This window comes from Passer montanus, unplaced genomic scaffold (genome assembly GCF_014805655.1).
Source record: "Passer montanus isolate IOZ18808 unplaced genomic scaffold, ASM1480565v1 scaffold20, whole genome shotgun sequence".
NCBI lineage: Eukaryota > Metazoa > Chordata > Aves > Passeriformes > Passeridae > Passer > Passer montanus.
In genome coordinates, this window is record NW_024366592.1 from 3,372,547 (window position 1) to 3,387,392 (window position 14,846).

General features: G+C 40.5%; 1 protein-coding gene across 2 annotated transcripts in view; it reads left to right on the forward strand.

Annotated features, from left to right (window-relative positions):
* DCP1B (decapping mRNA 1B) overlaps window positions 1–13,271 on the forward strand; it is a 38,257-nt gene extending 24,986 nt beyond the window's left edge. For both annotated transcript variants that reach the window (XM_039708371.1, XM_039708370.1), the window contains 4 exons: window positions 2,225–2,353; window positions 3,116–3,937; window positions 10,350–10,601; window positions 12,333–13,271. In XM_039708371.1, coding sequence (XP_039564305.1) covers window positions 2,225–2,353; window positions 3,116–3,937; window positions 10,350–10,601; window positions 12,333–12,413 — 1,284 coding nt within the window. In that variant the 3' untranslated portion in view covers window positions 12,414–13,271. The remainder of the gene's footprint in view (window positions 1–2,224; window positions 2,354–3,115; window positions 3,938–10,349; window positions 10,602–12,332) is intronic.
* The last annotated feature ends 1,575 nt before the right edge of the window (window positions 13,272–14,846 follow it).

Here is a 14,846-nt window from a genome sequence, read left to right on the forward strand (position 1 = left end):
CTGAAGGGTAAGAACAAAGCCTGACAAAATGGGTTCCTCCTTAACCACTGTGCCTGGGCTTGTACTGCAGCACAAGCTCTGGGTTTAACTCTGTGCTGCACAGTTCTTCTCCCAGCATTTAGCATTTCCAGCTCCACATTGTACAGGTGGACTATGAAGCTCACAACACAGAGCAGTTGTTTGCTTCAAATATCTCTGACTCCACCAAACTTGCTAAAACCCCCTCAGTGATTTATGTTGCTCTTTTTGATCCATATGGATCATGTGTGTCTAGTTTTGTTCCAGTGCTGCTGAGCCTTTCTTTGACTTGATCTTAGCAATCTTTTGTAGCAGCAGAGCTTTGAACAGTACACCTGACACCTGACTAAAGGATGGAGGCAAGGCACAGGAATTGCCAGATGTTCTCTGGTTCTCCCACTACAGAGCATGGTGGGATTTCTTTCATGCTGCTTTTTGCTGTTTCTTGATAATAGCATCTGATACCTTCTTTACCTACCTCACAGTTGCTTAAAATGCCATGCTAGTGCTCCCAACTTACTCATCAGCAAGGCTGTGCTCCCCACCTGCCAAAATGGCTTTAAATTCTGAGCTCCAATAGTTACAGATGCCTCTGGAATCATCACAGGCTTCTTTTCCATGTGCTTTTTTTCCATGTGTTTGACAGCAACCTACTAGCCTTGTTATCAAGTCACAGCAATGATACCAAGTCAGGTCAATGTCATTCTTGTGTGTACTGATGCTCATTTGGCTGAGGAATTTGGTCTAAAATATGCTCATATAGTGATAAGTCTGTTAAACACTACTGCTTCTCACCTCATTTTTATAGGCTTAGTTCTGTGATTATGCAGGATATGACAGTGGATTCTAAGGTATTTAAGGTTTCTAAGGAATTCAGCCTATTAAAATATCCTGAGGAAATAAGGGTATTATTTAAATTCTGCAGAACTCACTGGGAAATATTCAAGAGGATGTTATCCGTGGTGTTAAAGAAAAAGGTTATGTGCTTTTTGCCCAAAAGGTTGGACTGAAAGATAGCAATGAGAAGATACACTGAAGAAAAGGCAGAATCATTAGACAGAGAACTGTTTGGGAAGAAAAAAAAATAAATAAAAGGAAAAAAAAAAAAGCTGTTTAATCTTACTGAAGTGCAGGTTTGGTCCCTGTAGGATCTGTCCAATCTGACAAACAACTGAAAGTATTGAGCATCTACTAAAGCCTCTTAAGTCACCACAAGAACTCCAGTTCTGGTTTACTGGGCAGCCCTGGAACCAGCAGGTGTCAGAAATGGGTTAATTGATCAGCTCTGTATATTTGAGAATGGGGTTAGAATTAATAGAAGAATTAATAGGATTAACTTCTTGTTAAATAATTATTTAAAAAATCTTTCCAGTTTCTTGGTTTCAAATGTATCAAGTGACAATGACTTCAAAGAGATTGTCTTCTTTTCTAGTGACAGTAGTGTTCCATGTATACCCAATGCTTTTTTAGTTTCATTGACTCTATTCTTCTATATAGTATCTTATTCACCTTTTCCTTTTCCATTTACTATTTCTCTTTCATGAAGCATTTTATGTGTTTTTTCTCTGAATTAAGTCACGCCCTTCTCTCTCCACATGGCATTTTTTGTCCCTGATCACTTTTAGTAATCTCTCTGACCATCTTTTTCATAATAAGAAATCCTACTGATTCTACAAATTGGTTAAATCTTTAATTGCTTTTCTGTACATGTATCTGCATCCTGCAAGTTCCAACCACACGAAGATTTATGTAAAAGAGTTAAGAGTTATTATTCTACTTTTTGACAAAAGCATTTTAAATTATCTTTATGGGCACATTAATCCTTCATGGATCTAAACTACTTCTAGTAGTTGGATGCAGGAAAAACATGTCTGTTGCTTGGTTTTTAAGGTGCTTTTAAAAAGTATTTTGTGTTTTTTAAGCGCAGAAAAAGCAGAAGGCCAAAAAGAGAACTGAGATTTAAATTAGAGAGAAGTTTCTTACTAGGGAAATCTTGGAATCAAGTGCTCAGTTTTACATATGTCTTGTGGTTTTAGAAAATTAGGTTGCAGTTGCTACTGTTCTTCTAATAGCATAATACTTCATCATCAGTGCTGCAGTTAGTATTTCTGGTTATTGAATACCTGGTTATGTCTGTATTTTACTGTGGTAAACTAGGGAAAATGCATTGTCACATATACTAAGAAGTCCTTTTTTTCTGTTGCAGTGTAAGACCTGCTCAGAGCCAAAACAAATAACCAGTTCCTCTGCAATCTATAACAACCCCAACCTAATCAAACCCATCCCAGTGAAGCCGAGTGAGAATCAGCAGCAGCGAATCTCCCAGCAGAGCAAGGTAAAATCTGTGGTGTTTTCTGGCTGCTGCAGCTGCACTGAGTAACAGGAACGTTGATTTGAGGTCACTGCAGGAATTTGAGATGGAACCCTGTAAGGAATGATTTTAAAGCACAACTAATCTGGTTTGTAAAGGCTCCCTAACCCCCACTGTATGATGTGGAAACACATAAGCTACAGACATACTGTGCTTATGCAACAAAGAAATATTGGTCTTTCAAATTTCAGGTGCTGTTTTGATCACAAGCTGATCTAGTCAATTGCTGAACCACACTTTTTGTGGTGTTCTGTTTGGTTTTTGTTTGTGGGGGTTTTTTTTCCCCCAAGGGAAATCATTGAAATAAAGAAAAGTCTTTTGGTATATTTTCAAGCCAAATCACAGTGCAAAATCCTAAAAATTGAATTCAGCTGTGACCAGCAGATGCACAAGAAGTGGCTCTACTTCATACACAGGCAGATTTCTGTCTCTTACTAATATTGTACTGATGGCTGTAAAAGAAGATGCTCTTTCATGTTATTTAAAGCAAAGCCACTGCTACGTCTCAGATTTGCTGATTTTCTCCCACATTAGCAGCTTGACAACAGTCTTCTTGCCCTTCCTATGTGACAAAACTATTAAAAATCCTCTTGGGGGGGAAAAAAAAAGAGAGCATAGCAGCTTTCTCAGCTTTTCTGAGCCGAATTGAATTGAATTCTGCTGGCTAAATATTGTCACCATTGCGCCAGGGAGCTGCGTTTACTCCTTTCCTTTGTCCCCTGGCAGAACGCGGACGCCGAGCCGCAGCACCTGTCCCTGACGGCGCTCTTTGGCAAGCAGGACAAGGCGGAGGGCTCGGAAGCGCTCCCCAGGCAGCAGCAGGAGAGCCTCCCGGCCCGGCACGGCGTGGTTCGCTCGCTGTCCTACGAGGAGCCCGGCCCGCACTCCCCCGGCGCCGAGAAGCAGCTGTGCCCCGCCATCCAGAAGCTGATGGTGCGCGGCACGGAGCTCCAGCCCCTCGCCGAGCTCCCCGAGAGCCGCCTCTGCGAGAACGGCAGCGTGCCCGCCGTGGGCGAGGCTTTCACCGGCCTCTTCCAGCCCGTGACTTCCCACCTGGCTCAGGACACTGCTGGCACGCAGAGCCTGCTGCAGAAGCTGCAAAGCCAGCCAGGCTCCGTGGCTAAAATGGAGCCCGGTGCCACAGGACCTGCGAGCTCCACGGCTTCAGTGTTCAGCAGGACTCCTGCTCCTGTCGGAGCACCAGCAGCGCCAGTGAATAACGTGAGCCAGCCCCCTCTGGTGTATTTCAATGGGTCCCTACCAGGCCAGACTTTAGAGGCTCAGGCACTTGGTAAAGAACAATCCAAACTTCCCAGACAGCCGCTTCCTCTCTCTGGCAATCAAGCAGCCAATTCTGGGGTGATTTCACCTCAAGAATTATTGAAAAAACTCCAGATAGTGCAACAAGAACAGCAGCTCCATGTATCCAGCAGACCAACGTTGGCAGCTAAGTTCCCAGTTGTTACCCAGAACACCAATACCCTGAAACCACTGGATTCCTGGATAGAAAAGGCTCCAGGCACAGAAAAACAGAGCACACTCTTCCAGGTAAATGGGGAACTTCATCATTAATAAATACAGATCCAGCAGTCTTTTAAACTTGATGTTTTCTGAGGTCAGAAAACAGAGCACCCTCTTCCAGGTAAATGGAGAACTTCCTCATAAATAAATATAAATCCAGCAGTCTTTTAAACCTGATGTTTTCTGAGGTCAGAAAACAGAGCACTCTCTTCCAGGTAAATGGAGAACAACTTCATCATAAATAAGTACAAATCCAGCAGTCTTTCAAACTTGATGTTTTCTGAGGTTAGTCTTGGCTTTGTTGTGCTGCTGCATGTTGCACATGATTCATGTTGCAGGTGACATTTTCCCAACATTGAGTGAGTTCTGATTTACCAAGATGTGATATTGTAAATCCCGAAGGCCACATCTCTTACACATCAATGATGACCAGAAATACTGCAGTGCTGGGTTGTCCCAGATCCCCTTTGAAAAGTCACCTAATTTTCACTTGCCATACTTGGGCTGTTACGTGTAATTGCTTGCTACTCAGTGTAATTTTTTGGGTTTAATAATTATTTTCTGCAAAATTAGTCATAGCTTTCTCTGTGTAGATGTGCATTCTTTTGTATGCCAGTTGCTAAAGATACTTAAAAGGTCCCTTGTTTTCTAACAGCAGCTTTTAGAAATATTTGTATATTGGTCAGTTAGTTATCTTGTACCACACTTGGTACTTCTAGATATTCATTAGCTATTTTTCTTTAATTTGCTGTGATTGTTTTGAAAAAAGGTCTTGTGCCTGAATGACATCAAAAAAATCTGTTTATTTTGATCCTATAAGTCAGATTGGTGTCTTAAAAAAATCAGAAGCTGTTAAGAGACTATCTCTCTCATGAATACATTTTTATGTTCTTCAGAAAAGCAACACATGCAATTACAAAATGTCCCATCCAAAACATTTACTGTCTTTAACAACTTCATTTTCTGTATGATTTTCTACACTAGAATGTCTTTACATGTCCTGTCTGGGAATGCATCTAAGCCCTTTCCAGCTTCCTTTTTTGGGGATAGGCTGTGGGGTACTGGAGTCTTGAAGTTACTGATCCCAAGTATTCCCCTTTCCACTGTAAAGTTGAAAAGTTGCTTTTCTATTGTGACTATTCCATTCTTGTATTTCTGTTTTATTTTATCTGTTTCATTCTGTTTTTCTCTTTTATTCTGTTTTTCTAATTCTGTCAAAACCTGATTGAAAGGCTACAGGATATTTCAACATGCTAGAAAGTTCTTCTATACATGAAGAGGCTGAAGGAGTCATTTAATAATAAAAGAGCCACATCTGTCACTAATTTTGTGACAGGTCAAGTTTTCTAATTCCATGAGAGAAGTAGGAGGAATATTAATTGGATACAGCAAATAGCCATCATTATTTTTGTTCTTTTAATTAATGCAGTAGGATTTGAATCTGTATGAAAGAGGTTTTTGGGGATTAGTCATTGAAATTATTCAGAATCAGTTGCTTGCAGATGGTAACTTTGACTTTCCGGTGGAGAGCTAAAGAATAAAAGGAGGATCCAAAGTCAAAGAAATTGATTTGTTTTCACTGGGAATGGAACTTGCCTGCTTTAAATGTAAGAAATTGTGTGATTCACTGGTACATGTACTGATAGCACGAGGGAGGACATAATGGAGGCAAAAGTGAAATGAGGCAAGTCCAGGCTCTACATTGTAAGTCAGGATGCATGAATAAAAAATAAGGAAATATGCTGATATATTTTTCAGATGAAAAATCCCTACAGGTGCTGCTATGGCAAATGACTTTAATTTTGTATATATGAAAAAGACAGTGATGCTAGTATTAGTTGTAATATATAAAGGCAGTTCCTGAGGTCTGGTCTAATGCAATTGCAACAGTTTGGCTGCTTGAGTACGGATAGAACAGCAGCTTGTGATAAAAGAAAAGTCTTCTCTGGAACAAGGCTCATTCACTGTGATTATTGCTGCAAGTTTGCCTTAAAAAAAAAAAAAAGGCAGCAACTGAGATTCTCAGTGTTGCTTTGCAGGGCTGTGAGCAGAACAAGGAGACTGAGGCTGTCGAGGAGTGGCTTCACAGGCTGCCACAGCTGCTATCAGCACAATGTTAGATGCATTAAATTTGGAGATTTAATGTATAGGCTAGAAATGGTAACCAAACTGTCACTAATTATTGCTTGGGACACCTAAAGCTGTGCAGTCTGGGAGGAATGGCCTCTTTCACGTGCAGCAGATTGCCACAAAAGCAAAAGCAGGGAGGCTAAAAATGAAGGAAGGACTCTCTTCCTTTGGAAGCCATGATTTAGCCACACAAAACATGCCTGCTTTTGAAAAACAACCTGGAAGATAACAAACAACTTTTAAAACCAACATTCATCTTTTTATAATATTATCCTTGCAGTAGACCAGAGGCTTCAAGTGCTGCCATGCCTGCAGAGTAGATATTTGAGTGAAATTGAATTGGCACAAATATATCTGCACATGCTCATGCAAAATTGATCAAAGCAGATTCTGACAACAAGTGCAGCAAAAGGTTTGTTCTCTGTAATTATTTGTCTTTTGGTATTGCCTCTCCTACTATGCTTCAGCATACAGAAAAAGCAAAAGTCTGACAGGAATAGAGAGATATCTGAGCAGTGTCTGTTGTTGGAAAAATCAGATTAAAGGAACACCCTAAATCCATCAGCAGCACTAAGGAAATGTAAGCAATAGTCCTTTCCACAACTGACACATTACAAGTCCAAGTTTAAATTGGCTTCTGCTGCATCTCCATATGGTGCAAGAACTGTGATCTCCCACATGAAAAGGAAGAGACCAGTTACCAAAAAAATGGGAAAAAAAAAGAAAGAAAAAAGCAAAAGCCAAAGAATAATACTTGGAAGCATTCAGCCTTGTCTGGTGCCAGCCCTGTTTTGTGACATATTTCTTATGCAGACAGTGAGTAACGTGTGCTGAAGAGACAATAAAAAAGCATTAATCTACAGTGGGCTTTTGGGGATGTGTTTAGTGTTAGGCATGTGTTATCCTGATTATAGATACATGCATGCTCTAGGGTTTATGTTAATCAGAATTACAGTTTTAAAAGTGCTTGCAATAACCCAGACACAAATTTATCTTTTTTTTTCAGAAGACCACATATCTTGCAGCTCATTTTTCACATTTCTTGGAGCATTTTTCCATCAAGAATGTATTTTGTACATTATGTTACATCTTCTGAGTATGTGCATGAAACCCCATTTCTGTGGTGTGAGCATCACAGCACTGCTTCTCTGTTGTCCTAACTGCAGCTTCAGCAATTGTGTAATGCAAATAGGTGCATTAAACTTGTTTCAAAAAGTAATTTCACCTTCTCTAGCTAAACATCAATTAAAATATTCTAAATTAAACTTGAAAGACAAAGCAATATTAGTGTTGTAGCCAGCTTTGTTTTAATTAACTGCCTTTTAAGTTCCTGAACCATTCTTAGAATTATGTTCTCAGTTTTAAGCAACTGCCTCTGAAAACTGTTTAGGCCATAGCATATATTGGGTGGTGATGTTCCAGAGGAGCACTTGGCAGGTCCACTTGGGATTCTGTTCACACAGGAAGCCACAGGAGGTGTCAGTTTGCACTGCAGGAGACCCAGTGCACTCCTTGGTTGTGGTGGCATGTGAATTTGCCAGCTATGGTGTCATCCAGCTGCCAACAGCCACACACAACACCAGTCTGATATCTTAGTGAGCATTTGGGCTTCAGGGAAAGGGTGTTAGCTACTGCACCAGTTATTCTGCACATTTTTCCTGTTCTTCCTTCACTGCTGCACAGCTGATGGCAGACTCCTACTCTGTTATTAGTGACTCAGAGATTGAAGTGTTGACCTGACAGCTGGAGATAATGGATGAAGAAGCAGCTCAGTTTCTGTGGGTAAGAAGTTGATCAACAGATTTTTGGAAGGGCTGTTGTGACCGGTGAGAACATACTCAAAGCTAAAAGATTGGTCCAAAGGCTGTTAGTGTCCCTGCAGAGCATTTACAGTGGTGTTACAGGAATTGCACTGGTAATGCCAAGATCTGCATCCTGTTTGCTGCTGGGTGTCAGTTGTCCCAGTGACTCAAGGTGATCTGAGCTGCATCTCAAATGAAAAACTTGCTTTATTTTCAAAACGAACCCCAAACAATCTATGTTTTTTATGCAAAATTTTGTGCAATGACAGAAGCTTTGAGCTTGAGCTGTTGGCAAAAAATACATTCTAACATTAAGTGCTATGCACTGAAAAAAGACACATATACTCTCTGTTCTTCTTCTGACACAGTGTTTGAAGTTGTGCATGACCCTGTAGATGCTGGCTGTGTCACCAGCAGATGGCAATATTGCTCATTCCATATAGTTTCCATATGCTTGGCATGTCCTACCTGACAGACCTTTCTATCCAGAGAAGACAAAGCATTCTTCATGTGTCTTTTAAACCACAACATGTGCTTGTCAGGAGGAGCTGTGTATTATTAAGGGCACGGTTTGTCTCAGGTTTTGTTTGTTCGCCTTGGGCAAATGAGAAAAACGTCTTTAGATTTGGAAAGCTGTGTTGTCTGGGGCTGACAGAGTCTGCTGTAGATTAAGCTCTGTTAGTGGGACACTGTATCTCCTCCAGCTGCTCCCAGCCTTCCCTTTGCAGGAGGTTTCTGCCCTTGTAGAGCAGTTTTGTATATGCATTCTTGAAATCACACTAGGAAGAATCATCTTGTTTAAGCAAGCCCTGCCAGTTTTGCTGGAGGTAAATGAAAGAGAAGTTGCTGCAGCAGAGTGGATGAGTAGAGCAGGAGCATTGGGATGAGTATCTGGGGGTAGTTGCTGTTCCACAGGCAGGACAAGATGTGTGCAGAGTCTGCAGGTCTCACTCTACAGAGGGATGTCACTGTGCACTCACACTGGTTTTCTTCTAAAATGAGTGTTGTTTTTCAAGCATAGGTGTGCAGACCTTCAGTCAGTTTGTAATAGCTCTGCTCAGAGGCTTGGAACACAGACCTGGTCATTGCTCTTTTGATTACACACTGTGGGGTTGGAAGAAGGCTGTAGTCTAGAGTTTTGTAGTACTCTCTGTGTGAGAAACAGACACAATATTTACCCAACTGGGTAAATATTGGGAGGGGAAAAAAGCAAGACTTTTGTATTAGGTGTATATTGCATGCTTTCTTTCCTGACCCCTAGCCTTTCTGCTTCCTTAAATTTCCCATGAAACAGCATGAAATCTCAGTCCTCTTTCTTTCTATTTCTCTTTATCATGGTCTCACAAAAATTGTTCAGAAATGTCTTGGGTAGAGCAATGATAACTAGGAGAGAGACAAGCTATAAAAATGTAACTGTTCTTTAATGCTGATCTGTGTGGTTTTGCATACCTAGGAAATCAACCTCAGTTCTATTTTCTTAACCTTAATTTTTCTTCAAAATTGAAATGGAATCCAGGACACAGACTGAAGTGATTCAGTAGCCTTTCACCTCAATATGGTAGCAGTAAATTGTGCTCCAGTCCAAAAGGGAGGAGCTGTGGTGAGCTTGTATCAATTCCTTTGTATGTACTTTAAAAAGATTGGGTACTTGAATAGCGAGAAGATGGCTGATTAGGATAAGATTTATTACTGGAATTACCTGGAGAGAGATCTGATGTCTGCAAGCTGAATGAATTAACTTCCTATTATGTTGCATATTACATATGATAGTATTTGCTAATGTTATATCTGATAGTATTTGCTAATCCTGCATGATTTACAGTTCCAAGATTCATGGCAAAATTTGAAGGTGAAAGTTATTTGGCAGATGTGCAGGTTGGTGTGGCTAGGATACTGAGGGAACTGCTGCAGCACCAAGGTTCTCTTTGAGGGCCACTTCGATTTTGTCAGTGGTGTGTTGGTTGTGTGTCTGTTTGTTTCTGGCAGTGCCATGAGCTCACTATGGATCTTTAGCTAAATCACTGGATCTGTGGGTTTGCTTTCTCTCTCCTTAAATAAAATGAGAAGGTAAAATACACATGTATATTTATTTATAAAGAAATTTGAAAGTTATAATTGGAAAATGCTTTCTAGTATTAGGTACAGGGGTTAGTCTTTAACAGTGATATTTGCATGTCTCATGTTCTCAAAGATTAAACTTCCTGACTTGGAAGACTTTACAGCTGCATTCTCCAAGGGCTGGTATTTAAGAGTAGCCTGATTCCTGTAATAAAATGCTGTTGTCCTAAGATCATTTGCTTCTCTGATAGATTTACCACACTTGAATCCATGTCTGCAATCTCAGATTGGATGGAAGAGCTTTTAACCTGGAAGCAGACCCTAGAGATGGCATCAAGGTCACAGTATTGACCTCCAGCAGCTGTGCCCACTGCCAGTCTCTCCCCAGCTCCATTCCCACAGAATTAGGCAGACAGCTTTACCTGACACCTGTGTTTTTATCCGGACAGGTCATGTCCCCCCAGCGCATCCCTGCCACCGTGAGCCCCACGCTGCTGATGTCCCCCATGGTGTTCAGCCAGCCCACGCCCGCTCCTCCCAAAGCCGCTGAGAGCGGGCGCTCGGCGGCGGCGATGCCCGAGGGCAGCTCGGGCAGCTCGGGCAGCCTGCTCCTGCCCCTGCCGGCCCCAGAGGCAGCCCTGGCCAGCAGCACCTCCATCAGCAAGATGCAGCTGCAGGAAACGCTGCTACACCTCATCCAGGTACGCTGACAGGAGTTCTTCCACCTGGCTTCAAATCCTGCTGCCTGCTTTGATGCAAGCGCCCCGTAACTGTTGTGTCTGTCTAAAGGCAAAAGGAAATTAAATAAATATTGGGAGCTGGGCTGCTTGTGCCAGGGTGATGCCATAGGCTCTCCGTGCACACTGCTGGCTCAACGGTGTTTTGATTAATGCATCTGATGTGGGGTTCAGGAAAGGTAATAAATTTGGTGGAAAAGAACAAAGATGACTGAAAGGTTTGTAAGGTCAGCTTCTGAGCCAGAGAGACATCTATTATATTTTTAGCCAAAGATAAATAATGGGTGATTATCCTAGCTGCCAAATATTTCAGAGATGTGTGTTAGCAGTAAGAGGAAATCAGGTGGGAGATTAAAATTGCAGGATGAGTGTGAGCAACTTTAAAATACGGGCTAGATAACATGAATGTATGTTAATTCAGTTTAGCATTTGAAATAGAGAATTGCATTAAATAAAATTCTTTTTCCTGCCGTTTTTCAGGTTTAATTATGACAAAGCATTAACAATGTTACATATGAGATGATTGTTTACTGCTCTGGCATGATGTATAATTATGATTTTTTTTTTCCCTTAACTTGCTATGTGAGTAATATCTGAAGAGTTGAAGTTGAGGAGAGATTACATAACTGAAAACCTGGCTGCAGGACACAAGGGGCAGAGAAACACGTCCTGTTTGTAGGTCAAAACTATGTGCCTGTATGGCTTTTGGAATAAAGTTAAAATTCATTATTGTAAGTTATTTTAAATGTTATTTAAGTTACAAATTGAGGAAAAGAAATAGTATCTTTAACAAGCTGGAGGGCTTTCTCATTTTCCCCTGTACTTTTATTTTGGGATTAAAAAAACATCACATTATCTTGCCTTTACATACTTTGAGTGTCTGGATACTATTAAAACCATACATGAAGTTAAAGAGGAAAAACTAGTCAAGGAAAATCTGGGTTTACCCTCTGTAACTTTGTACTTGTAAAATATATATTTAACCCTGCTATTCTTGGTGGTAGTTAGGATTAACTGAGTTACCTTGAAATTATTCACTGCCAATTTGTTAGCTGTCATTTTCCATTATATAAAACTACAATCTTGGATGCACCTAATTTTCCTTAAATATTATCTTGATTGTAATTATCCTCATATGTTTATGTGAGCTACTTATAACATTCTTTCTTAATGTGGGCTGACTCATTCTTGCAAAATGTTCTTCAGAAGGAAAAAGTTAAGCATCAGAGCAAAAGGAGAAGCATCTTAGGGAGCAGTAAGCCTAAAAGAGCTAAACGGGATGCAAGGATTTTCCCAGGTAGGATTTTGGTGTAGGATCACAGTCCTGAGTGTTTCATTATTCCTTCAGACATGCTTGGAATTATCCCTGACCTGACAGAGGATACAACTTAAGGAAGCCCCTAGATAAATGAGGGCAGAGAAAAGAAATAGCAGGGTTGTAATTTCAGTGTTGTCACTGAGTTATTATGCAACAATACTGGACTCAATTTAAATACACTGTGAGTTTAGAAAATCTTCTTTCTGTACTCATTGCTCCTTGCTGAGGTGCAGTCATGGGAAATAAAACAGATTTTCGGTGAAGGAAAAGGCTTTGCTGTTCTCTTTTTTAAAAATTATTAAGTGTCAGGTTCATGAATGGAATAACCTTCTAATCTCTTTACTCCAGTTATCCTGCTAACCTGTTTTGTTTTTCAGAATGATGACAACTTCTTGAACATTATTTATGAAGCATATCTCTTCAGTGTGAGGAAGGCAGCAATGAAAAAGCCCATGTGAAAGATCATCTCTTCAGTCAATTTCCACGGCTTCCTGAACTCCAGGAAGAAGATTTTGAAATTTTCAAGTATGATTGTGTTTGAAGAAATGAATGGTCTTAGGCATTTTGCATACACTTAGATGTTCCTCTTTGGCAAATATGTGCTGTACTGAGAAAAAAAAGTGACCAGAAATGGATTGTGCCTTTAGCGAGGGGAGCGTCACAACGCTGAAGAATTAATCACAAAATATCTTAAATTATTTTTCTCACCCTGGTCCATACTTCGAGTTGGTTTCCCGGCATAAGCACTCAGCTCTCAGGACCCAGTTTCCTTTTCCACTCGCGGCGTGGTTACTCACTGCCGAGGGATTTGTCCCCGGTTCCCCTGCGCCGCTCTGCCGGGAGCGCGCCCGTCCCCGACCACATGGTGGCAATGTTGGACTATTTTTAGGACCCTCAAAATCCGCCTGAAATCCTGGAGAAGGAGCTTTCGAGAAGACTGATCGTCGTACTTAGCTGTCTGCGAAGCAATTTAGAAGAAGTGTCATGACTTCCCCCAAATTTTTTGTAGGAAAATCTTTTTCTATTTTGACAAGAATATTTTTAGCTAGATGTAGAGATGGGATTCTGCAGGTGTTCGAGGAATTGGGGGGATGGGAGGGGTGGGTTTGTGAATGTACTTTGCTGTCACAGAACTCTGGGGTGACACTGGATTCATCTTTCTATTATTCCAGGTCCAGGCCGCATAATTATAAGCAATGTGACAATTTGTTAAGGGAAATGCTACCTGGTGTCATTTTTTTTTTAAGTGTGTTCCTGGAGCACAGTAATTGCATTGATCCATTTCTAAAGAAAATAAAAATGGATAATCCCTCCTATGTGCCGATTTCATTTTATTGCACCATGGGCTATATATTTAGTTTGTATGACTCGAAAATGTTTTTACACTTGGCAGAAGACATGTGAGGTTTTAAATCAGCTAGAATAAATGATTGAAAGGATTTTTATGTATATTTTTATTAGCATCTGCTGCTGAAGTGCCAGTTTACTACAGTTTAGGAATACACAGTTGTTGCTGAGGAGGCATTTCTTCTGTGGGCGCAGAGAACCCAAACTGTAATCCATGAATGATTATTCAATCTCCTTTTCTGTGGGCATTGATGTAGGCACAACTCAGTAGCCTCATCTGTAAAAGTTCTTCAGTGTCAGTTTGGCTGCAGGTTTCAATCAGTAGAGTTGTAATAAGCAAACAGTTGCTCCAGCCCCATCCAAGGGTAGGGGGGATTTGCTGCCATTTCTTTGGAAAATAAATAGGAAAAAATAAATATGATAAATACATTTTCCTCTAAATACATAGGGGGAAAAAAAGTCAAGAGGTACTTTCTTTATTCACATAAGCAAATAATCCCAAGAAACTGCTGGAGTTTCCCTGCAGTAAGTAACTGGTAGACAGCAAGTCACACTCTGCTTGCTTTTTGTTAGTTTATGATTCTTGCAGAGTCAGTGAAATGAAAGTGTTGTGCAGATACCAGGAGAAGCAGATTTAAAGATAGCAAATTCTAATCCTGTAGCCTTCATAATTTATGTAGCCTTTATAATTGATGGGATTCTACTGAGTTAATTGGTATTATTTCAGCATGAACTGGTGTGGAAGAAATTGCAATCTACACAAAAGAGCCTGAAACTAAATACATGCATAATTGGTGTCTGTGATGTTGGATTATCTGGGAGTGCAATTTAAAGATGATGAGGACACATAGTTAAGACCTCGTTTGACATGCAGAACTTCTGTAATTGGTGGGTAAAAATAATCCTTAAGCATCTCAAGCTGTTTGGATAATAGATTTTCTAGTTATGGGGCAAATATTTCATTTACAAAAAGGTAAGTAGAGGTTTAAAAAACATTCTTATTTATTAATTGTCAGAGCAATTTACAGAAATTAAAGGCATATTTTTTACAACATCTGTTAACTCTGGGTGCTTACAAAAACTGTAGTATTGGCATTATGCTTGACAAGCTGAGGCTTATCTTAAAGCAGACAGGGATTGAGGTAATTCAGGGTTTCTTTTCACTGCCTTCTCTTCTGGTTACATCTCCACCAAGTAATGCTGGCAGAATTGGATTTCTCTCACTGTATTGCACTGTAAGGGATTTCTGGGATTATTCAGAAGGCATAAATTTGCCTTTTGTGGAGTGAAGAAAAATTGTTGCTAAAGAATGGAGGTGCTGTTTTAAAGTCTAGCCTGCTTACCAAGAACAGCAGTGGTAAGGAGATGGAACAAGCTCAGAAAGGAACCCTGAGTTTTATGACAGTGAGCAGAAGAGGAAAAGCAGTGAGAGAAATCTGATGAGAAATGAAGCCAAACTTCTTGTCTAGGTTTCCATCTCAGGGACAGGATCTGCTTCATCAGGTGCACATGAGAATTGGAGACTGGGCTTGGGGTCATACTGG